Source organism: Notolabrus celidotus, chromosome 15 (genome assembly GCF_009762535.1).
Source record: "Notolabrus celidotus isolate fNotCel1 chromosome 15, fNotCel1.pri, whole genome shotgun sequence".
NCBI classification, from domain to species: Eukaryota; Metazoa; Chordata; class Actinopteri; order Labriformes; family Labridae; genus Notolabrus; species Notolabrus celidotus.
Genome location: NC_048286.1, coordinates 10452050 through 10478199, shown reverse-complemented (window position 1 = coordinate 10478199; position 26150 = coordinate 10452050). Strand labels below are relative to the sequence as shown.

Genomic DNA, 26150 nt, shown 5'->3' with positions numbered 1-26150 from the left:
ACATTGTACTGGTCAGCTAATTGTATGCTAGCTTAATCAGACACTGCCTACATACAACTTTGTCTTTATTTGCTAGATCAAAATACTGCCAAACAAACCACGCTGCAAGATGCCATCTGTCATCTGTGCTTGTTTGCATCAGGGTAGTAGAGCTTTATAGCATTAGCAGAGGCAGTAGCAACTGACTGGAGCCACACCCTTGGCGAGTGTCAAATGCTGCATTACAGCTTAGACACAACCTCTGACCAAATTTTTGCCCCAATAATAGTAAAAAAAGAAATAATTTGTTGAACTAACTTTTAATTCTGGTGCCAACAAGCAAGGGCGACAACGCGAAAAAGACAGAATGAGTTAAAATCAGAAACACTAAAATGAAATTTCATCCACATACAATTTCCCATTTTCTCATCCCTGCCTGTGGTGCATGGTGTTTCAGCGGATGAGTTTTCATACAGAAAGTAAAAAACTTCTGAGGTGTTAAACAACTCTTTGAAAACTACTGGCCCACTTAAAAATAGGATAAATACGTCCCAGCATTAGCCTTTTCTTCACACCTTTCAGCTTGTTGAATTTTCCTAAAAGTGGTTCAAGTTAAGGGATAAATTAGAGAAATGTAAATCCACTCCTGAGTCATTGGGACAGGCTGCAGATGTGTTGGAGGTTTTAATACCAAATTACTTGCTTTCAACAGTTTAAAGTGGCGAGCAGCAGCTAAAGCTTTAATGAGCAAGTGAGGTTTTAAAGGAAGCGGTCTGATGCAGCACCTGTGCAAAGAAAACAAAAAAACACTTGAATTTTTCCATTACAAATAAACGTCTGACTCCCTCGGCTTGTCTTCATGCTATCACCATTTTATAATGTTATTGTTACTCATTGACCTGTCTCACTCTCTCACTCACTCACTCACTCCCTCCCTCCCTCCCTCACTCACTCACTCTCTCCATCTTTCTTTTTTCTCTCCGTACATCCCCTGAGGACATAGACATGATCAGCACTGACGGCACACATACCAGACATCGCACACTTTACAGATACAGCTTTGCCAAAAGCATGGAACAAATGATGGACAAGTCGAGATGATAAAATGTACCCTCAAAGCCAGATCCACTCCAGCCAGATGTCTACGTGTAACATGAAAACGTAAGTCTGGTGTCAAACAAGTCTCATGGGAGAGATCAATTAACCAGGGTCAGTGTGTGTAGCAATTGAAAATATGAAGTCATGCATGGACTGAATCACATTCAGTCATTTAACATAAGGCGGGAGACAACTGGAACAAATATTCTTGGTTGATTTTTATTTCTCTTAATTTATTGACACACAACAAGCTGGCAGGGATTCATAGAGATTTGCTGTCCTGCTCAAGGACACTCAAGTGAGTGGGCTGCTGCTGTTTAAAGCGAGCCATGCAAAAGAAATCCCACAAGATCTCAGCAAACTGCTCATCTTCTTTCAAGTGCAAGGAACAAATGCTTCTGAAAGATGTCTTGCAGCGTCAGTGTTTTATTCATTTTGGAGACAACAGTACAGCTGCTGAAGGTCCGACCAAACCTAGAATGCTATCCGCCCCCGTCACAATGCCCAAGTCCTTGGGAGTAAGGATGCAAGGATGCAGATTGTGTGGCCAGGAGGGTGATTCCACCCTGCCATATTGTGTGAGTCCTTGAGAGAAGCATACATAGACAGATGCAGTTTGTATCTGTCAGGCTGGATATGATCTACGATGCTCGGCCTCCAGCCAGCAGATGGTGGGAGAAATTAAATCTGTGACACAGACCGTCACAATGGAGCCCAGAAATACTGTAGGGGGGGGGGCACACCTGTAGATGAGTGTGTGTGTTTGTGTGTGTGATGATACATGTCCCTGAGTGTCTTTGTGTGTTAGTGTGTGTGTGTGTGTGTTTGTGCTGCTGTATTCCCGCTGCATGTTGTGACTAATAACAGCCCTGCCTAAAACGGAAGCCAAACCTGTTCTACTTAAAGTCAACCCGCACTTCCACAGGCGGCGTCATTTCATAAACAACCTGCTGTGTGTGTTTGTTAAACATGAACTGACCACTCACTTTCCTCAACAACAAGAGGGAACAGATATTAGAATGACGGCACGGATATTACAGAAAACCCACCAGCATTCAAAAAGAGAATGAGAGGGAGTGTGAAAGTAATGTGGGGGAATAGCAGTTACACAACAGACCTTATTTTGGTCATTGTGGATGATTTGAATAGCGCGGAGGAAAGGAGAGGATTAAGTTGTCGGAGGAGCAGGCCTCGGTATTAAATCATTCCGATATAGCTTCTGTATGTATTTATCTTGCCTGGGAAGAGGCGCAATGCGATTTCTATGCTGTTTATCCAGTCAGGTTGTTGTCCGCACTTGCCTGGCTCCTGAGATATTTATTACTGGCATTGTGTTGCAGTCATTTTTTCCCTCTGCACCAGGGACCAAAATGCATTCCAAGCAAATAAAGGCCTTTTCTAACCAGTGAAGCCATAATTTGTTTACTGCCATCAGACACAGGACCACTAAACACAGGGAACACAGTGAAGCTGCAGTTTGAAACTGTGTTCAAGAATGAATTACACTGCTGCATGATTACAGCCTCTCTTCCTGTCATATATAAGAACATAACATGGACTCAGAGCAGGATTCTATTAAGGGACCTGTGTCACTCCAAGGTTTGATGTTTGCTTCCACTAACCAAGGTGGACGTTTTTTCACAGTGGAGCTTTGAATCCTTGCATATTTCTCATTTGACCTTCCTAAAAAAAAATTACATATTTTCCTCGACATAACATGTTCAGGGACCAGTTGCCAGGGAACTTCAAAAAAGATGTGCAGCTGGTCTGAAGGAGAACCTTTCTAATTCGCACTCCGACAGCAGTGGATTCCGGTAATGATAGAGCTTTTGATCTGGCACCATTAGATAACATTCCTCCTTCCTAGAGACCAGTCCGCTGTCTCCCAAAGGACAAGAGAGTGTTCTCCCACACGGTGAATACCTGCTCGCTGAGTTTCTCCTCATTTGAGAAAGGAATGTTCTCTTGTCACAGGGAGCTCTGCAGATATCAGTTTGACTTTTTGAATGTTTGTTTTAGATTTTTCAGTTTTAAGGAATTTTGCTGAAACTACTGAAAGTAACAGTATGAAGGTGTAAGGAGATAAAGTTGAGGTTGTTATCTTCCTGGGGTTTGATAAGGCTTTGGCTGGAGCTACAGTTTAATAAGCTACAGAGCTTATGGAGAACAAACAGCATTACAAGCTATTTCACTCTCAAGTAATAAAGCAGGATTCATGTTTGTATAATGTTTTTCTTCCCTGGGTTATCTGACCTCAGAAGTATGTTGTTGATTTATTTGTACTGGGAAGATATGCATTTCATTATTTAATTTGCAAGTGTTTTAGCTGAAGGCCTTTCCCAGGACTTGTTAATGTTGCAATTCCCTTGTCGCTGATAGAAGCCAATAAAAACCACATACCTTTTCCTCTCAAGGCAGTTTCATCAGAATTTGGGGCTTTGTTTTGCAGACGAAGTCAGCTTCCAACTGTGACAACAGTCACTCTTCTGAATGCACCACAGAGCCTCATCAGTTTTATCGTCACTATTAGTACCCTGACATGCTTTTGACGCCACCTCAGTCATTTCTTGATCTGAGTCATTGCTTTTTACATTTTACATGCTCATCAAATGTTAACGGCAGTGAGAATATGAATTATTGCCTCGACGTGGAGAAGTGGCAGCAGAGCACTCTGCATCCAAGACTGATGTTGTGAGCCGAGATGTCGTTTCTGTCCGGCAGTAGTTTATTCCATACATCACACAGACAAGCGCCATTTACCTGAGCATTTACTGAGGCAGTTCAATTCAAGGGGGGCGATCAAGGTCAAAGTGTCAGCATCGTTACCCAGGTAATGAGTCATTGTTCCCTCTGGTCATCTCTCTATTCTACCCTCTGCAACGTCACACCGCTGTTCACTGTCCACTGTCTGGAACGCTGAGCGATGCAAAGCCAGACCAGAGAGGAGAGCAGGTACAAAGAATAAAAGTCAGAGAGAAAAAAGGGCAGAGACTGAAATGAAAGAGATGGGAAGAGAGGAGGAAATGAAAGACTGACAGCAACAATATTTCTCAATCATACCTCCCCCTCCAGTCTCAGCAGCATCGCCTGCATCATTATTTATCCATACAGGTCAGGCCTGCACACAGCTCACTGACTCTCCCTCTCTGTTACACACACACACACTGTCGGGGCAGGATTGTACATTTGAAAAGTAATTTTCCATGTAGGCCATTATTCAAAACATCACAGTGAGAAAATGATGATTAGAGCCAAGGATACTCTGATTTTGACTTATGACAGTGTGACGGCGGTAAAGAAACTCTTATTATTATTTTACTTCTTATGAGTGAGTGCGTGAGTGTGTGTGAGTGTGTGTGTGTGTGTGTCACTCTCTCCCTCGGTGAGAAATGACTGAGCTGACTTTGGGCCTGTATGTAAGTCTCAGCGGTGTGACCCCTCTCGGGCGGGGGCGTGAGAACCACCACGAACAAAGAGCAGGGCTGTTACAGCGTGACAGAATTACAGAGTGACTCGAGACTCATGACTGCAAAAGTGCTAATGCCCTGTTCGGCTTTGGTGTGAAAATATGCCTTTGCTGCTTGTCACAGGTAAGAAGCAGGCTAAACTGTACAGGCATAACATTGAATGCAACCACATGGGCGGGTTTAGGAAAAGACAGGGACCAGTGTGGGAAATCAGTCAAGCTTTATCTGAGGACAAAAGTCCAAGAACAGGTGATTTTTAATTTCAAACCACCTGATTAAAAATCCATTGAACATCTAAACTCTTCATTTTAATGACAGGGTTTCTGTAAAGGTTGCACGACTTGAGTCCCTCTTCTTTAATTAAGAAGCAAGCATCACTGCCAAAAATGATCTCTGATCCACTGAATTCACAATCACAAGGAAGTGATCCAGATACCATACTGCACTTTTGAACCCGAGCATTTCTCTGCATACACCATAACCTTCAAATGAGCACAGTGAAGGCATGTGTAAAGCTGCACCGTTATGACTGTCATAATCCATATTTTGCAGGATTGGCAGAACAAAATAAAGAGCCGGTATATGAAATAATCATAATTAATGCTCGACCTTCCTTTGCTCTGCTTAAAACTATAATCCAGATCGACTTAGTGCTATAATGACTTTACTACTCACTGCCTCTCTGCTCGATGTATTATGACAACTTTATGTGGAGGCAAAGTCACATGTACTTAAAGTCATGTGGGGAATGTGAGGCTTTTCTTTTGAAATGCAAAAAACAGGAAGCTTTTGCTTATGAAATCATTCTTTCAACCTTTATTTTTTTTAAGGGAAGGTTGACCGAAACGTGATGTGCTTTTAAGCAATGCTCAGCTGAATTTTTATTTGCACATTCACATTTGGAGAGCGAGCCAGGGAAGCCACAGTCCTCTCATATTTGTCACCAAGCAGCTGTACTGGTTCTGTGTCTTGCTCAAGGGCACCACATGGAGGGAAGTTTACAGAAGCTCTGCACTTTTCTTGGTCACTCTCTTCAGATGTTATCATTTGATTCCGAATGGCAGCATTGGTGACGTGACACCTTCGGGCTACCGCTGCCCCATTAAGGCGAGGGATCATTAGTCTTCGTCTGTTTGGTGCTGCCCCAGTGTTTTCTTGTGTAGCGCTGCTGATATGAACTTGATGTATCGCTAGGCTACAAACAATAGTCTAAAAATAGAGCCGAGCTGACAACATTTCACTGTGAGGGTGTGTGGGTTTTTACAGAGTGCCTTGGCGTCAGGGAGAATGCACGACTGTGGTTGTACATTTGTGTTCACATGTGCATGTATGAACAAGTTGTACAGCACATCCCTGGGGTCCTGGATGAGCAGATTGAAGGAGTTATTTTGATTAAATCTGATGTGTGGTTCTTTTTTTCTACCAGCCTGTGTGACTGCACTTGAAGTCCTCCTCTGGTGAAATGGAAAAGGGCCGTGGGACTAAGTCAAAATGTATTACAAATATTACAAAAAGAAAACAAAAAAGAAACATTCACAGGAAGAACGTGCTTTAAAAACATTCAAAAGTTTTCCTCAGTTTCAAACTGAATGTTCTCTACCAGGAAGTCTCAATACTGTGAACATGCCACATATTTACATTACCACTGAGTCTATGTGGAGATATTTTTTAAAATGAGGTTCGAAAACAAGCAACAAGCCTGTGTAGCATTCAGCTCATGAGGTTATCAGTATCTCTTTTGGCAGAGATTCCTTCTTCGAGAAAATACAACTTGGCAACATACCATCTAAGCACTAGTCTGGAAATAAATATCTGTCTCTCTTCGCCTTGCTAAATGATCTACGAAGACTCCAGCAGTTGTGTACTTTGGCAGTCAGCCATTTTAATCTGGACAGGTAGCGTAGAAGCGGCTTGCTTGGGCCTGCAGGCTGAGAGCAGCTGTCCACAGGTTGGTGTGAACCTACGTTGTTTTGGTTTGTCAGTTCAAAACAAAGAGCTTAAAGGGGCTTAGCTTGGGGTAGAGGAGCAGGCTCAGGTGTTGGTTTTAGATGGATGTGTCAACACCAGACCGATCTACAAACTACTGTCACTCATGTTACTGAATCAACCCTCCTGTTTCTCAAGATGACCAAATATTGATTTAATAATTAAAATGGTTTTAATAATCAAATTTTATGATGATAAAAACAAACTAATCAAATCGTTACATTTAAATGAAATAAAATATGATGTAATGCATCAATGAAGCATGTATGGTACCAGTATTCAATTACCTTAAAAATTAAATAACAGGGGGCGCATACAGAGGCTACAGCCCTCGTCGCAGAGGTCGCCATGTCCTCCCCCACTCTCCACTTCCCATGATTCCTGTCTCTCTTCAGCTGTCCTATCATAAAGGCAAAAATTCAATAACCTGACCTGGCAACATGCGTACCTTGAATCTGTTTGCAAGTAACCGAAGCATTTTAAAACGATCTTATTTTGCTCCATATCTTTGGAATCATGGCACCATATTTTTGGCTGCTTAATTGTTGTTATGCCTGTGCTGCATCGATAACTGTTTTCCTAAGGAAGACATTACCAACTCCGCCTCAGCTGTTGGATAACTTGTCCTACTTTTGAGCCACTTTGCTCCGGTCACCATGTCTCTCCATCTTTCATCCCCCTGGCACTAGCGCGGTGAGTAACGGCTGGCCTCAGTCATGAGGGGGGCGCTCGCTTTGCCGATAAGTGGCGCCATGTGTTGTGACAAATATTGGCATTAAGTAACTGATTGCTGCAAAATAAAACCTTGTGTTCTATTCAGGTGAGCTTGGGACTTTTTTCTTCAAAGAAATAGAAACTAATGCATTTTAAATTCCTTTTATCATAACCTGAATTTGTGGTTTTAGCAAAAAGGGCTAGTTCATATGGAATGCTTAAGATGTATGCAGCAATCTAAATGAATGTGCATGTGTGGTATTGACTCCTGGGTTAGTAGCTCCAGCACGGAGCACAGGATCACAGAGAGATGGAGACTTTATGCAAAGCACGTCTGCTGGTGAGAAACAGTAGCTCACTGTTGTGCGTCTTTCTACTCCACTAACTGAGGGAATCCAAACTCTGTGTCCTATTTTGCCCCCCAAACACTAACACTGTGATTAATCTCATCTCATTCATGTGCGCTCATGTCATGTAAGCGCTGTTTGTTTGTGCAGGCAGCAGCATTCCTCACGATACAGTGCAAAAGGAGAAATAGAAAAAAAAAAGAAGAACCTTTCTTTGCGCAGGAGAAAAAGTCCCTACGGGTAGATTACGCAAGCCCAGCCGATGATATCATCAAATCAGCGTGGACGGAGAAAAAAAGGAAGGGTGGGTGTAAGAAAGATGGGACTGAAACAAGGGATAGAAAGGCTGTATTTGACTGAGTGGGGATCTGCTTTAATGCCAGTGTAATGGCTGAGGACGGCCTTAATCCTCCCGCTGGCTGGTTCTGGAGATGTTTTTTTTTTCCTTTGAAAGTTTCTAATGAAATCAACTCCTGTGATGACGAGCACCCACATGACAAAATTACAATCAACTGAAAAAGAAATTCATCCTCACAGCTCATTGGCATGGAAGGCTGAACAGGAAGGCCCTGTCTCCATAAATCACGAGCATTAACTCTACATACAAGAGGGGAGAAACGCTGGGAGGTCAGACTGGCCTGCAGGCATGGAGGGCAGCCTGACATGTTCAAACTGTTTATGTAAACATGTTTAGCATATCTATTTTCCTCTTCCAGATGCAGAGGGAATCACCTCTTTATATATGTGCATTTCAGCCATCAGTCATTATTTAGCAGATGAGGCTTTTGATGGGGCAATTTATTATTTCTTTATTTGATTATGGGATTGATTTTCTCTGGTAGATGATTGGGACACGGATGGCTAACTCATTAAGGAATGGAGAGTGTGGCATCATAGTCAATAAATGGCAGCTATTTCTTACAATATAACTTGATTCCAGGTCAGACTTTTTGCTGAATCGCTGAATTGCTGAACTGCTGAACTGCTGAACTGCGTGCTATCTTATTTAAAAAACACATTCCTTGCATTTTTCTTCACCTTGTGGAGTTTACATTAAGATAGATCTGCACCTCTATGACACTGTCAATACCAGGGATCCTCAGGTTTTGCAAATGTTTATGGATGAATTATTAAGGCAAGCACCCTTATTTACTTTTAGACAGATTGAAATAAAAGCTCCAAAAACCACCACCAGCAGGGAGACAGGAGGACGGGTGGAAGGGGCAAAGATGGAGAAAGAAGCAGAGCGAAAAAAAACGAACTTATCTTACCTTCAAGCACTGTGAGCTTGGCACTGGTGTTGATCTCGCCAGCACTGTTGGTGGCTGTGCACTCGTAAATGGCTTCGTCTCTGTGTGTGCGCAGTGGCTGGATCCGCAGTACGGAGCCTGAGCCATCATCAAACTCAATCACCTAGGAGAGCCGGAGCGAGGCAAAAGGGCAGGAATGTTATTTTGAAGGGGACTTCTTTCGTTTGGAAAGGATTTGAGTTTACTGCTACATCTAAATAATATTTATTCAGACTTGCAGATGTCTTTGTTTCTGATCAGAGAGGAAGACACTCAAGTGTTGCAGCTTTGATAGTTTGTTGAAAGTCATTCTGCTGAATTAAACCTTTCCAAAAGCACAATACTTTTCAGAGTAAAAAAGGTTGACAGAATCTTTTCAGTGACATTTTAACTTGAGTTATTGGGTGCACAAGGTCATGACATCATACCCCAAAAAACAGTGTGTTTCAAAGCAGAAGCAAAACAAGCATCATATCAAGAGTTACAAACCAGAAGTCTTCCCAAAGAGCACAAGCAGATACCTCGACTACTTTTTGTTAGAGATGCTGGTCAGAACCAGAATTCCCACCTAGGGCACTTCTTCTGTTCATATTGGTTCAAAAGAGGAGGGGAAATACATCAAGTAATACATCAAGAGGATGTATGGCCAGAGATGGTGGAGTAGAGGAGCAGGAGGGGAAGGATGAGGGTGTAAAAAGACTGAAAGAGATGAAGAGGACTATATAAATCAAGATGGAGGGAGATTAAAGAGAAGGGAAGCCTGTCTGGTCTCGCTCGGAGAGGAGAAGAGTTGGTGTGATGCTCAATAACAGGGCGATTGATTGTGTGTGCTCTGTTAGTGTGTGTGCTAAGTGCTAATGCTGTGAGCTGTAATGCATGTGCGGATGTGTCTGTGTTAATGAGAGAGGTCTGCAGAGGCCGTCAAAAAGCCCACGCCTCTAATGTTTGTCACGTGTGTTGCGTTCGTGCCTGCTTGTATTTGTGCGTCTGCGTGTGGGTGTGTTTGAGAGCCCTTTCGAGATCTGAAAGTCACGCATGAGTGCTCACCTCAAAGCGCTGGGAGCTGACTTTCTTGCCTTTCTTCATCCAGGTGATTCTTGGTTTTGGCTCCCCGGCGGCCTGGCACACAAACGACGCAACTCCACCTGAGATGCCCGTCTGATCCTCCGGGGATTTGACGAAACTTGGCACGTCTGAGAGAGACGGAGAAGAGGGGAGATAGAGAATGGGACGGAGAGTGATAAAAAGGGGGAGGGAGAGGAGTCAGGGATGGGCACAGAGGGAGAGAGGCAGGGGAAGAAGGGAGCAGAAGGGAGGGGGAGAGGTGAAGGGGATGTTAGTTCGAACTGTCAGTCATGTGGGCATGTAAAACTTGGTTATATATGGGGATCATTTTCTCCCCGCAAAGGCAACATGAAGAAAAAACCCACTGTGGCATTGTTGCTGTGCACACCTGCAGCTCAGACAGAGAGGAAGTATTGCGGCTTTGTGTGCCTGCCTGTCAACATATCATGTTAAATTTCTCACCCCTGCTTGACACACCATTTGAAACAGGGCACCAAAATGCAGCTGCAGTTCTATTTATTGAACAGGGTTGCAGGAATACTAGAATTTATAACACTGATACAAGTCCAGCAGGACAAAATTTAAGATTGATATCTACTTGTAGAGCGCTGATTCAGCTCAGGGATACGAGTACGTGTCTTACGTGCAGAGGTTAAAGTCCTTGTTGCAACATCTGTGGGTTTGAGTCCAACCACAGCCCTTTGCTTATCATCCCAGACTACTACATATCCTGTCTCTCTTCAGATGTCCCATTGAATGATAGCAAAATGGCCCAGCTGACCTGCACACAGAGCTGCTACAGAGAAAAGGCTGCAACATCAAACTTTAAATACTGTTACTATAAGAGTTAAAATGAGCAACTTAGGAAAAGAATCCCTCTCAAGCTCTACTTGTGGATGTGTTTCCATGTCTGCAGAGGCTCCGCCCTCTGCTTTCACTTTCTAATTGTCCTAATCACTCTGCTCTTTTGGGGACATTTACAGACGTCAATCATTGGGCTGTGGTGTGAATCCATCCTCATCAGTAGTCTGCAGGTCAGGGCTAAAAAGGAAAGGAAGGCGAGGAGGCCACACACAGCTGTCAGGCAGAAGTGTTGATTCGTTTGGATTGTGACAAAAGTGGCACCTTCCTGTGTTTTCCTTTTAATTACTCAGAATACATCCACCATGTGAAGCAATCACTTTAGCTCACTGGTTAAATCCCGCGGCCTGGTTTCAAATCTGACCTGTGGTCCTTTGCTGCATGTCATGTGTCCCCACTGTCTCTTCCCAGCTCCCTACTCCATCAACTATCCTGGCCTATCAATAAAGGCATAAAAAGTCTGAAATATAATCTTATCAAAGAAGAGAATACAATTCTAGTCCTCGGATTTACTGCTTTGTTGTCAATTACACCGCTTTCTCCTTTCACTCCCTCTTGTATCACTCAATTATGCTGCTTTCTCTCCTTTGAGGCAAAAATCTGGTTGTAAATTCGTTTTTTTTTTCAATCCATGGTACTTTAGGATCATTTAAACGTAAGTAGAAATAAGATTGAGTCATTTGAAACATATAGTAAAGAAGAGGAGATGATGTTTTAAAACTCTTAGAATTTAACATGCATTCCTACTCTCCCACAAAACACATCTGTAACATTTGTGGGGACAGGAAGAGCAGGATGATGGTAAATTATTCACTTTTAGAGTAACTCCTAATTCGAGCCTAACTCCAGATTAACTGTAGGTTATTTGGGTTTAATACTCCAGCAGCTGTTTTGGCTCATGATGTATTGAAACTCGCTGGCACGAGCTAAACTCCAAACAATGCTCCCACTATGCAGAGTAACCTCTTCGTGACATCCTGGATAGTGTGTGTTTACAACAACACAGTGGGCTACCTTGGAGAACACCTTTAAATGTGGTTCTACTGTTTGCCTTCAGGGTGTTTTTGTCAAGCACCACACCCAACTGCTTTATGTGCAGGACAATGGCGTGTTTGTTTCAGTGACAGCTCATCTAAGTTGACACAACGCTACAATGAGCAGCTCCGTGCTATATAGCCGCCATGCTCTGTGCTTTATTTGCAGCTTCAGACGTGCATAATAAGAGTCTGGCTTCAACAACATAAGACAATGTCCTTATTAACAGCTCAGTCAGCTCATGTTTCATCTCCAGAGTCATTAAGGAGGGAAGTGGGGAACACCTAAACCACAGTGGTGACGAGAGGACCGCCCCGTGGAGACGTGCACAAAGGGGTGAATCATTACGCTGTGTACACAGGAGATGCCAGCTTTCCCTCACAGAGCACACGCTGGGGAAAATCCAGCAATGGCTGCCACCATTCTTTACGTTTTTTATGTGTTCTAATATAACACTGGTGGAAGGAGGTGGGGTCACTGTCCTGTTAGCATAGCATTGTACCTCACCCTGATACAGATAGGGCCTTTTCTAAGTACTTTCTCTAGGTCTACCTGTTTTATCACCAACCTCTGCCCTCACTTGGCGAGCGATAGAGCGAGAGAGAGAGAGAGTTAGTGTTGTCTGTCCTTGCTCGAGGACATCTCTGTGGAGGAGCTTTCTTTAAGCAATACAGCAGTATACAATAAAAAAGATACTGCAAGCGTGCAGGCGGTGAACTATGTGCATATATAACACTTTGATGTGAGGCGGTTATACATATTAAAAAGCAACTGGTTGAGAGAGATGGAGCCACCTGCAGAAAAAGAGATGTATAATGTGGCTTATGCTTCAAAGCTTACTGTCCCCGCCACACTGAAATACAACATAGTCATAGATATATGTTCTCGATAAATGAATGGATTGAATAAATAATAACAACTTTGGGTGTAGCATGATTTTTAAGATGAGTATAAAGATAACTGCAGCTCACTTGTAATCACTGATGTGCAAAATTACTAGAATACCTTCAACTGCTCCGCATAAAACAAACCACTAAAAGAAACCGTCACTTAATGACTTTCCAAAATAAAATGCCGGAGTCCAGCTGGTTTGAATTATACTTGAAATCATCCGTTTTATGACCTGTTTTTCTTGCACTAAGTCACTGTCAAATAACTCTCAAATTAGCAAAAGAGATTAAAGCTAACATCTTTGTCCTCTGGTTAAAAAGCAATTATTCTAAACCGACGATGACAAACAAAAACACGTTCAAGTCCACAGCATTTTACATAACCCTGGCAGGCTGGAGTGTACTCCACTGCTCTGTAGTGTAGGAGTAGCCACTTACATGTGCTTGGTGATACACAGTAATCCAACACTTCCATCCATCCATCTGTGACCTCCGACCCTTTCATAGTACCTAAACCCACCTGACATTTGAATGATATTTTCATCCTGGTCCTCTGAGAGACAAGATTTAGACTGCAGCAGAGCGGTGATAAATCCTTTTCTATAGCATGAGAATGTGACTGTGTGTGACACGCATGCCGGCAGCAGCAGGGGAGCTGTGCTAATGATTCAAACCTGATAAGCTCTAAAGAGTGTGTGCCTGAGCATGCATCTGTGCGTGCATGGCTGCTGAGTTGGAATCCTCAAGACCTGATTATCACCATTCTGACTTCCAAGGGTTCCCGCTAACATCTGTCCACAGCGGCTCCATTTGGGTTGATGTGCATGCTTTTCACGTTGTTGCTAAGATGGAGGATCAGGCGGCATTAAAGAGTCCTCGGCACATGCTTCAAATTAATGGGTGTAAGCTTGTGTGTTGCCACAAACATTTTAAGCAAGGGGGCCGCTGGATCTAAGAAATCACAAGGATTTTTAGGGATAAGTGGGGGAAAAGGAAAACTGGCCCTCAACAACTTTTCCAACATTAATCCTCTTAAGCAAGATTTCCCCTGCATTTTGTGGGTTAACCTATGACTGAGAGGCAAAACTATGGCAAAATCAGAGCTGTCCATCCTTAATCCTGATCTCGCCAGGCATTCAATCATAGAATCTGGATCGGGTTGATAGTGGTCGTCTCACTCTCCAACAGCGTTTATTTTTGGACTAAAACTCTGCAGAGTTCCTCTATCACTGCGAGCACCACTGGCGAGCGAGCATATCAAACTGTTCCGTTTGTCACTTCTTTTCTTAGAGAGACAAAATCCAGACTCTACCCTTTTTTCTGTGCCTGTGTCCCATTTTCCTGGCTGTCAGGCACTTGTCACATGAAAACAATGGCAGGGACCAAGTGGAAAACACATAAGCCTACCTATGCAAATCCTTCACTCAGCCGGTGACTGCAGGCTTTGAGCTGCAACCTCTCGAAGCTTTGATACATCACACTGAGAACTCCTATCTCGACACACACAACTTTAACGCATGCTCTCTTCTCGCTTGAAATGTGCAGAAGATGCTGCCACAAACGTCAGGCGTAGTGTTGGATGCAAGGTGACAGAATTTCAGCGTTGAGGTAACCAACTCATGAATACCCCAAATTCACCACAATGCAGCAGTTTATCCATTGAAAACCAGACGGAGGTGCTTCATCGATAATTTAAATAGGTTTATGAATATTACAGTAGATAAACACATGTAGATTACAAGTCCATCATCGTGTATCGGCTTTGATTACCAAATGCAAAACAGTGTTGTTGTACACAAACAACAGCATGGCTGCTTGTGGTGGAAAACAACAAACACGTTTGTTGTTGGCTGAGCAAAAAGGCTTTTATGTTACATTTAACGAATAGATCACAAGTTATTCAAAACCCAACCCTCTGTTTTCTTCTTTTGTTATCGGACTAATAAGGTGTTTCTGGTATGCTACAACGCATCAACCTGATTATTATAACAATAACAAATCACAGGGTCATAAGAGAACACAATACAAACCCTTTTAAGGCCTCATGTTTACACGCTGATACAAAGTGCTAGCTTAATCTTGTGCTAGCTGTAAGTAGTGAACCAGGTGCATAAACCAGGTGTATTCTCAATGCAAATCACATTCACGCTGCGTTGGTTTGACGTGTAAATTTTGGGGCAGGTCACTGACAAATCTGCATAGATTTCCAGTTTAAACATCGCTGAGGGAGCCTAGTGGCTGCTGATTGCTCTGTGTGGGGGAGATTAAACAGCTTCTCTCAGTTAGCATAATGCCCGCAGCAGTATTTGTTTGGTCTGAGGTCATTAGACAGATGAAAGGCGTGTGGGGGGTTCCCAGGTTTCAGTCATGCTGCAGGTGTTCATGAGATAGATTTCAAGGTGCTGGGACAGGGGATCAGGAAAACCTGTTGGTGTACGGAAACATGAATGACTTTATAAAAGACGACACAAGCAAATGGATCCAATGGATGAATGAATGAAAAGGTTGAATGTAGGGCAAGAATAGAGGCTAGCTCTTTAGAGACTGAAAATGTATTTATTTATTTGAGATTTGCTATTTTGGCCCTCTCAAAACCACCACATATAATTTTCTCTTTCTTTCCTTGTCGGGGGCTCAGAGCAGGGCTTGTAATAAATTCAGAGACAGCAGGGAGAGTCGTGTAAATGGCACTTGTGTGGCTAACAATTAGCGTATTCCCAGTTCTGCCAGAGTGCCCAATGAGAGCTACTCTCTGGTGTAGAGTATCAGGGATCGATACACACACAGCAGAGAGAAAACCATTAATTCTTATTAATAATGGATTAGCAAGTTATCATTTTCATGAGGCAACACTTAGTGGAAATTTGTCTGATGGCATCAGCTCTGGTTGTTTTAATGGAACACTTCCATTAAGGCCTTTTCGGGCCATTAGCAGGCAACTTGTTTGCAATTAATTCCATATAAAGCTGCCTCCCCTGCAAGTTATTTACCCCGATAAAGTCAACGGCACTTCAGGCTGTTTGTTTAAACCAATAAACATAATGTTTGCTATCTGCTCTTCATTTTTTACAGCCAAACACAGTCAAGCATTGTGGTATTTAATATCTCTAAATGACACGTGTGCATCGCACGTGTTCATTTTTATGTGAATATGAATCAGAGTTTCTCATTATCATCTCTCTGTAGTTGATGCATTTGAGGTCAACGTAATTTATTACTCTCAAATCTGCCAAATTGAGTTCATTGTCTTAAGAGAGCTGTCATTGTGCAACACAGCCCAACAGCTCCTCTCTTGTTCCTGCTGCAGGGTGAGTGAGACACAGGATGAAAACTCAGGTTAGACTCAGGTAATGGAGTCTAGAAGTCCTCTGACACAAAGGTGCAGTGTTAAGTATCGTCACCTCACATTTGGAACGCTCTACTTTCAAACACAACACAGCCCCATATAGATGGCGTGAGCTCAACCCTCCACATGTCTGAACAGGTTCATGCTGGATGGTCTGGTTTGGTTGCACGTTCCACTCCTTTCTATTGACAGTCAGCTCACGCTGCATTCCCTCCTGATAACACACAAACCAAAGAAACTTTCTTTTTCTCTTTTGGGAATGATAGGGAAGCGGCTGAAGATTGATGGCGCTTTACAAGCTTTATCAGAACTTCAGTGAAATCACAAGAGCTATGCGATTCATCATCAGTGAGATACTGTACTTAAGACAAAACGTCGCAACCTATAGAAGAGAAAAGGAGAATAGAAAACATCAAACTTTCAATAACCTCACAGACCGCGAAGACAGGCTTTCAATCAGGCCTTCCAGCCTTCCGTGAATTATTCAGGACGCCAGAGAAGAACAAGAACTCTAAGTGCAATTACCCTTCACTCCTCTCTTCCCAGTGTGAGCAACATTAATGTAATGGCTTTCATCTTCTCAAGCCGATTATGAACAAGGGAAGGCATCTCTCAAGGCTTCTCTCTCTCTCTCTTCTCGTCTGTCAGTCAATATGTGACATTTGAAAAAGACAAAACAAAAAGAAAAGAAACACACTGTGCTTTGGTGACCAATGCCTGGAGTGGGCATTTAAAAGCAAGTGTTTAAAAAACATGTGAAGATAAACGCTTCATTGTGTACCTGGTATCACACCATCGTGAGTCTGAGGTTTTATATTACCTGTGGTATTTAAACTGGCGCCCAACCTAAGTCTTGTCAGAGATGACTCACTGCTTGTGGTTCCTTTTCAACACACCTGATTCCTTGAGGGAAAGTTTGAGCAGACATAAGATGAAGGCATTGTAATCTGATGAATCTTTGTTATACTTAAAAGACAAAAGTACCTTTGTTGCCCTCTCAAATCACACTGTTTTGATGTAATTATGCTTATGAAATAGGGGAATACAATATGTTTGTCAATGCTCACTTCCATTTCTTTCATCGCTGCCACAGACTCATCACACACTTATCTGGAAATAACAGATGTATAATCCACCTCTCAGAGTGGACAATGCAAATCTATAATCATTCTGTCTCTGATGAACAGGCTCTTTATTAAGTATGTGGCCCTAACCTCCAAGAGAAGCCTGCTAATGCTGGCTGAGCTGCACAGCTCATCTGCATAACCTGGAGGCTACATCACCTCCGATGTTCATTTGGTTCGCTTGATGAAATGTTCTCATTTGCGCTGTCATGAAACTAAGTGTTTTTCCATTCTGGAGCAGTGAAGGACGAATGACTGCTGCATTTGAAGGCGCGTGTGGGTGGCAAACGGAGTGTCAACCTGGGGACACTCGCATGCAAAAACGAAGGAGGGATTTGAATGCAGCTTGAATTTGTAATACAGTGTATAGCGTGCCACCTTTGTAATGGAAATGTAAAGTACTCTGTAAAGTTGCTGTGGGAGTATGAAAGGAGATTTGGGCAACTGATAGAGGGCTTTGTTACTGCTGCTGGGTAAAGTCCAATGGTCACCTTGGCTCAGACCCTGGCATTAATAGACCAGTGTGGGGAAAATGTTAAGTGTGCTAAGTGATCCCGGGAGGGGGGCAGGTCGGTGGCTCGGCTGCTCAGATTGCTCCTAGCTTCTTCAGAGATCCCATTTTGGGGTTAGCCCACCATCCATCACCATGCACCCCCTCACAACCTCACTAAACTCATTAATTTGCCTCCCCTAGATTAGCCCTCCCTCAGAGACCACAAAGAGCCCCTACCATTGTTCTCATCGTCTCACCCACACGGCCCGGAGGTCTTAAGTAATTCAACTGTCCCCTAGCCAAAATTGGGGGAGAAATTAAATCATGGTACCGTAGGGACGTGGAGCAACAAAGAAATTCTGCCTGTACATGTGCCAACGGGCTCTTTGTTGCTTCCCTTATGATTTAGCTTCTTTGAAAAGCTAAGGTGACCATTTACCCATGAAACAGTTCCCACTTGAGATCCAGTCGCGCTTTATGTCGCTCCATGTCCACAGGCTGTTTGGATTGAGCTAAATGCCTTTAAATGCACCTTAGAGGATGCTCCAAAAGTAAACAATACACGTCTGTCTAGCAATGTGCCTGGAAGAAATTGGATTATGTTCCAGCAATCATGAATTCCTCCAGTCTGATCGATTATCAGGATGGGTTAAAAGAGCGATAGCAACATCATTTAATGTGCTGAATATTTATTTTAACGTAAAAACAAAACAGTCTGCAAAATCTGTAATTATTCATGATTCTTTTGACTGAAAGTATTATACGAGTAGCTACGAATACTACATACAGGGAAAAGTGGGGAAATGAGGCGTCTCTGGTTAATCAAGTCATCAATGTGAAAACATAACTGAAACATATTTCTCCATCCGCTCTTTTCTGGAAGGACACTAGCCATCCTTGTCGTCCTGTGGCACTGCCGATTCCGGGACACAGCAGAGTTTGGGTGAGTGCCTCTGGCCCTGCTATTGAGCTTCCTAATTAAACTATTAATCTCACACCATTAACCTCCAACGACCCTTTCCTCCCTCCATTCTGACATTGCTGCACTCGCTTATGAAAACAACTTCCCATCAAAATCTCCACCTCTAGATTACGACCCTCCATCACTCCATCTTGTTGATTTTCTTTCACATACACTCCTCTTCCTCCACTGCTTTCTCGGAGCACATTTTCTATGCTGAGGTTCTCTCCATCTCTCTCTCTCTCTGTATGATGTGTGTGGACCACAGCTGTGTGCTAACTGCATTACTCTCCAAGTGGCTCTCCAAGGTGGATATGGTTACTTTTAATTAAAAAAGAATCAATTTCCATCTCTGTCAGATTTTGAACTGGGTGACCATATGGACACTTAAAAATACAATCCAATTTCTAGCCCCCCAGCATCCCCCCCTCCCCCTCGTCTGGCCATCTCTCTCCAAACCACTTTGGCACGTCCATCACATCAGTCTATTGAAGGAGTAAAAAAATTGGCAAATCACTTTACAGAGCTTGTCTTATTGGTTCATTTTCTTCAGACAGGCAAACACGGCTATTTGGGGGATATTTCTGTACATGCATATTAAGCTAAGAGGCCCCATGGGAAACCTCTCCATGGACGAGTCATCGGACAATAGAGAGCACAATGGTTGAGACATTTTCAAAAGAAGCAAGAAAACAACAATTCATCTATTGATGGTGCAGCAGCCTGTAGTGGACCACAAATAAGACACTGAAAGGATGCGCCAGGAAAAGTCACTTTAACTTATTAGGCTAATTACAGTGCCATTGTAATCCCGCTGCCACTGGGAGTGAAGAGAGCAGGCTCGGTTACAGCAGCTTGAGTGGTGTTGCTGCACCTCACTCGAAAAGCAACCCAAGATTATAACAGGGTATAACCGCCAGAGGAGACACATACATCAAAAGCTTATTAAAGCCAATGAAATAAGTCACAATGACAGCACTACAAAAAGATAACCATTACATTTAAGTGCTGGGCATGTGTGACTTTGAGGCTGACCTTGTGGGCCACTGGTCTATTGTGTACGAGGAGGCTGTATGGGGAGCTGGTTGATTAGGCTGAGCTCCCCGGGGATCGATGGGACGTCTGCGATCAGCACTCAGAGTAATCACACTGTATTGTGTTCCTCCTCACTGACGCTATAAGATGAATGATGTCATATGGCCAAAACACTGATAATGCTGCTGGAGGATTTCTTGTTCTTATTTGTGATTCTATAGCATGATGGAGTGAAGAATGTTGTGTATCAGGACAAACAAACAACATGACAATAGTAGCCTTCCAGATGATGTAGATTGAAACAACAGTATTTATGTTTTTATTGACTGACTATGCTCGTATGTTTGCAGCCTGTGGTCGCTTTGCCTGCAGAACTTTTTCAAGGAGTACACAAGGACAGCCGACTGAACCCATGTAATCAGAAACTTGCACCCCGCCCATAATATCTGTCTGCTGTCTGCCCTGTAATACAGGAAATCCAAACTAGAACTATCAAGTTCACATAACTAAGTTGCATACAAATTACAGGCACACAAGCCTGCTATTAGTGGTAGGTGTTATTTTTGCCCCCAACTGTCTTATTTTAATTCTATGTCTGTTTGCTTTACAGTCTGTGTAATAGCAGGTTTCTGCCTTTTTCCATGTGTGCTCCCATTAAACTACAACTACAGGTTAACCTCCAACCAGAGCTAACGCTGTTCTATCAGCTATTTTTGTTTTATCTTTCTTGTCGGTTCAAACGCCATCTCTCTCTTTGAATTCCTCATTCACGAGTTGAATGTACCTGCAATACAAACGTTTGTGCCAGATTGACCACAGCGGAGCGTCTTTGTCTGTTCATTAAAATGCTTGGCTCTGTGTTTTTACCCCTAAATGATATAATTACCAAAATTAGAGGGAAATCTTGCTCACATGGAGACGGAGGAACATCGAGCAAAAGGCTTCATTTAGAAAATTAAGGACTCTGTGGGACATTATCTGCGTTAAGCGATGATTTAGAGAATGTTGACAAGAAAAATACGAGCTGGCTGTTTCTTCATGTGTGTACACGGCCTAAAGACTTTCATGTAAAAATACTGTTACAGAATATGATCATTTTAAAACATCCTGCATATTTGGTTAATATAACCTAAGCAGCTCTCTGCATGATTCAGATTAATATCAATAGTTGCATGACTTAATAAACAAACCCCCCGGCTGGGCGAGACTGGACATCTGGGCACATTTAAATAATATCTTGGCAGCTTCAATCCTCCTGATATTGCCTATTTTATTTTATTTTTTTGATGAGTCCTTTTCAGCACATGCAGCAGAGTCTATTTTGTTTATTCCCATGATGGCAATTAAAATGTAAGCATTGAAAGGCACAGGTACATGACTTCAAGAATGAGCATGATATAAAGGCCTTGTAGATCTAATCTGCTTTGGTATTCAGACAATAAATCAACAGAAATTCAAACTCCAGTAACTGCAAGTATTCAGAGTATGCTATTTTATAACAGGATACAATAGGGAGGACCAGCAGACCGAAACTTGCTGCAATAGTTTTAGAAAAGCAGCATGAATGGACTTGAGTCAAATACATGTCACTGTGTTTAACTCTGGGAATGGATTCAGGGCAGTGAGGCACATCTTGCTTAAGTAATTCTGTTCCAGTCAAGGTTTGATTTGGTCCGATCCCATTACAGGCAGAGCAGAGACAGTCTTCCTGGACCAAAAGAAAAACGAAAGGAGTGAAAAACTTTTCTACAAGGTCAAGTTCACACTGACACCGTGCAGAGCTGTAGACACACCGCAAGAGACAGAGTTGATAACACAGGGCTGAGTGAGACGAGGCAAGGGGACAGAAAAACAAATCCTACAGGACCCCGTGTATTAGAGGACAGGGCAGTTGGCGTGGTCGGGATGGGTGGGAGGGGTCTGGGTATAATTGAATTACAGTGACCGCATGACAGCACTATAGGTGAGGTCATGTGTTGAATTAATTCTGTCCCTGACCCCTTCTGTGGTAGGGCAGAGGCTCTTGGCTTGCCCCGAGACCCGAAGCACAGCAACGGTGACACATCTTTCTGAGCTCCTTCTTCCAGCCGAAACCGTCATTCAGATTGACAGCCGGTCACGGAGGCCGATGGCACTTCAATCCTTGTGCTTATTTTTAGTATAAAAGCCGGAGCTCTCTATACTTTGGAACATGCATTAGAGAAGGTGCTATTTCTGTTTACCGCAGTACGTCAAAGGCAAAGGATGTAAATGGAATCTATATTTGATTTTCAATGATTTGCTGCACAGCGTGAGAGTGTGTTCACTGCGAGTATCCACCCATCCAATGATCGTGAAACACTGCCCCTTTAAATGATGAATCTTCCGTTATGTGTCTTTTTCATCATGCTTGAATCACGAGAGGCTGCTTGCCTTACTGTAAAAAACATATATCTATATATATATATCAATAGATTACGAGACTGTGAAGATGAGATTACTTACTGTCTGCTAGAGAGGAGGACACCACGCAGCTGAGTAGAAGCAGGAACAGCAACGCCCCTCTGGGCAGGAGGGGCACTGCCAGGTGAATATTAGGCACCATGTTCCAAGTTGGCACTGCTCCCTCCTCGGTCCCCTGCTAGACACGTCCCACTCTGACAGGATCAAAGACTAACACCTGGGAGAGCAAACACACGCAGAACAGGAGTAGCATTAGTATTCAAACTCGCCGTACATTTGCATAGATTTGAATGAGAATAATAACACAGTAAAGCAGAAATATCAAACAAAAGTTGTGGAGCAGAACAAGACTGGGTTTTCTTGTATACTTGTAGATAAACAGTGGGCACACAGATCTTTTGTTCACGATCAACAAGGCACCTGATAACCTCAACAAAACCCTGCACAGAGTTAAGGAAAAACAAGGGAAGCAGATGGAACACGCAAACTATATTATCAGAGGAGTTATAAATCAAATGCAGAAATCATGAGAGGAAGTAAAAAGAACAAAGAGGGGGTCAGCACGCAGGATTAAGCTCCTTTGCTCTCCCTTCACCGTGGGGATCAGTTAAAAACCCAGAGGACCTCCTAAACAGAGCTCCCCCGGGGCCACCGCCCACTTAATGTTCCCCATTAAGAAATTGGAACTGTGTGTTCCAGATGGGCTCAAATCACGCAAAGTGCCATGATCTCATAACATGACAACATGCATGCATATATAAACATTGAAAACACAACACACCCAGAGGGGGGACGTGTTTGGTCAATAGAGCAGCAGCAGGTGTACCGCAAATTAACCATAATTAACCAAGCAATAAAACAGAGAGCTGTACTCCGTCTCCTGAAGCAGGCGGCCCCTCGTTTCAAAACACACAAGCTATGATTCTTTGACTTTTGAAGAATTAGATTAAGAGTCGGAAATGACTAAACCAGCTGATAAGATTGAGATCCATGACCTTAAGTTTGTTATGGTCTGCAGATACAATTTCTAATGCTATTATAAACAGAGTTACTCTGTTTGCCCATAGACTGGGCTAACTGAGTTCCTCATCCCTACACTCATGCCCATGGCCATCTGTGATGAGCAATCGCTGCAGAGCAGACTACAACACAGTAAGGATAGATATCTCTGTAAATTTAAGCAGTATCTCCAGAGGACTTGAAAAAAGGGAGCTAAAATGAGAAAAGTTTGAAAAGTTTTAAAGAAAGCCTGCTTTTGTCTTCAAGGGCTGCCTGACAACGAGTCTGTAAAAAGATTTTACAAGAGGCCTATTGGAATTGAATTGAAGATTTCTCAGCTCCTCTGTTCAGTCTCACTTTTGAGGTGAGAGTGGCGGCTGAAAAATACTGATTACTGATATTTGTGAAGAAAGAAAGAGACGTGCACATTGTGGAATATCTTGAGGCTTCCTGGGTGGCCGGTCAGCTTTAGTCTATTCAGTTCAGCCAAATAAGTTAAAGTGTCAGGAAAACAATGCCTCCAGTAGCCTGTAGAAAAAAAAACAACATTTCCATTCTTAAGCCTGTGGAGGTGCTCAGTGGCCCATTACTCATGAGGCTACTTCAATGCGTGTGGAAACAGTGAAAAAATGCTCACACTGGGCACTTCTTTGACCACCCTCCTTGAGAAACAAGACCAAGGAAAACAGTGTGTTAGGCCGGGAACTTAGTGAGGCAAAAGAGCTTCCTCTCTCTTTTGTCTGAGCTCCGCTTTGACCTCTTCTGACAAGTCACTCGCCAAGAGAGAAAAAAAAAGACAAGAAAAATGTGATGGAATGTTTTTTGTGAGTCACCGTGCTGGTGCTTCACCTGGACACGTTTGCAGACAGGTATCATTGACGACTACCTCTTCATCACTGTTTGTCACTTACAGGAATGTGCCTCTGGGCTTTCATGCCTACTAAGCCAATTTCCTATCAAACACACCTTGAGTCTCAGGAATTTCCAAACACAACATCTTTCATCAGTGAGAGTTCAAACTGTAATCGCACCAGGCTGTATCACACTCCTCCCTGCATGTACAGTTTTGAGACATGCCTAGAAGTGTGGCTTAAATTATTAAAAACCTCTGCAAAATAATTTTTCCTCTGGTGTCTTCACCTTAACTGGTAATAAGCGAGCAACTCATTGTTGATGTGTTAGGCTGCAGCTGTCTGAAGAAGAAAAAGATACACAAATAATGCTGCTGGAGGTGCCAAAGAACTGGATCACTCCCCCACTTTGCAACCAGAATGAAAGACACTGAGGCCTCGTTTCTATATCAAGCTAATACCTCAAGTTAGCACAGCAAAAATTAGTCGAACTCGCATCAAGTTTGTTGGCTGACAAATTTGTTTTGACACTCATTTTTTATGTACGCCAGCGTTGCGTTGGTTCATGTCGGTGGGTAGAGGAAGTGAGCGAGGCTGATAAAGTTGGCTACTCGCCGTGCTCCAAACCCTTGGCGGTGGAGGGATATCTTTTGCAGCAGATGCCAGAGAGAGGCAGATGCTTTTCATCTTCAATGAGACAAATTCCTAGAGCGAGGTTTATTCTTTATTTATTTATTTAGCTACTTATTTATCCCCGTGCAGCTTGGTGCCTCCCAGCTGCACACAAACACTATGGGACAACACTTGCCATGATGTGCATTTGTTCTGTGGTAGTAGGGCTACAGAGTGAAGGACAGGGCACCAACGGGGACTTGCTATAGTGTGATCCAAAATCTGAGTAAAGGCTCGGCAAACAGAAAGACATTGTTTGCAACTATGTGGGAGAGCAGGAGAAAACACTGAAACGACAAAGAGGTGGATGTCTGCCCTAGCGAGATGCATTTGAATCCTTCTGTCTCTGCAAAGATTTCATTGCGAAGCTTTGTTAGTGCGTCAGAGTCGGAGAGGGAAGTGTGAGTTAGCACTGAATAATTATGGCTAAAATGATCTCCCAGATTATTTCAAAAGAAACTGAGATCCTAATTAATAATCACAATCACAACAATTAGGCAGGATGAATTCAGGAGCTAAACTGTTCTACAGCTTGAGTAAATTATGTAAATGAACACAGTCTGAAAGAGGAAACCAAAATAATGTGTTATGAAGCAGTATGTCACGAGTTGTAAATGTTTTTAGAACTACGGCAAGCACATTATGACAATCTAGCAAAGTAAATTGAGGCTGTATTTAATTAGCACTCAATTTCCTTTGACCCTGCCTTTTCATCAAAGCACACAAGGGATTTTTGGCAGAACAACTTCTATTGCTTTCGAGTCAGTCGTTTTCCTGCATCATGATCAATAGTGAGTAGATCAAGCTGCTTCAGTGAGCATGAGCAACTCCAACTCCAAAAAGTTGGGACAATTTGGAAAATGTTGACAACAAATGGTTTGCAAATAATTCAAACACTATATTTAATTGAAACAGTGTTTATAAGACATATCAGTCATTGAAACTACATTTGTTTTATTGTTTTATGCAAAATATGTCCTCATTTAAAATCTGATGCAAGCAACAGGTTTTAAAAAGTTGGGACAGAGACAACAAAACAATGCAAAGTTGTGTAATTGTAGAACAAAAGAAAAAAAACTGGTGGTGTTGAAAACATCCCCAACTAATCAGGTTAATTTGCAACAGGTTAGTAAGATGACCCGGGCATTCCCGACTAGCTGAGTCTGTTGCTGTTTTTAAAATCTGCCTACTTCAAACCCAGTGTGCAGTAATTACTACATACTACGCGGTTTCCTAAACAGCCAGTGAGTCTGCGAGAGACTGTGTGAGTGAATAGTTAAACTATTTCAGAATAATGTTCCTCAGCATAAAGTTGCAAAAGATTTGAGGATTTCATCATCTTCAGTACATGATGTCTTCAAAAGTTTCAGAGAATCTGGAGAAATCTGAGCAAAAACAAAAGACAAGGCTGAAAACTAATACTTAATGGCAGTGATCTTCAGGCCCTCAGGCACGACACTGCATTAAAAACAGACACATCACATCAAGAAGTAATA

The 26150-nt window shown here is 42.7% G+C and overlaps 1 protein-coding gene across 1 annotated transcript in view; it reads right to left on the bottom strand.

Annotated features, from left to right (window-relative positions):
* LOC117826330 (receptor-type tyrosine-protein phosphatase F-like) overlaps positions 1 to 26150 on the bottom strand; it is a 462221-nt gene that overhangs the window by 90060 nt on the left and 346011 nt on the right. The window contains exons 10-12 of the mRNA XM_034702308.1: positions 22175 to 22349; positions 9928 to 10073; positions 8863 to 9004 (exon numbers count right to left, since the gene is read on the bottom strand). Of these exons, the coding sequence (XP_034558199.1) occupies positions 8863 to 9004; positions 9928 to 10073; positions 22175 to 22274 (388 nt within the window). The 5' untranslated portion in view covers positions 22275 to 22349. The remainder of the gene's footprint in view (positions 1 to 8862; positions 9005 to 9927; positions 10074 to 22174; positions 22350 to 26150) is intronic.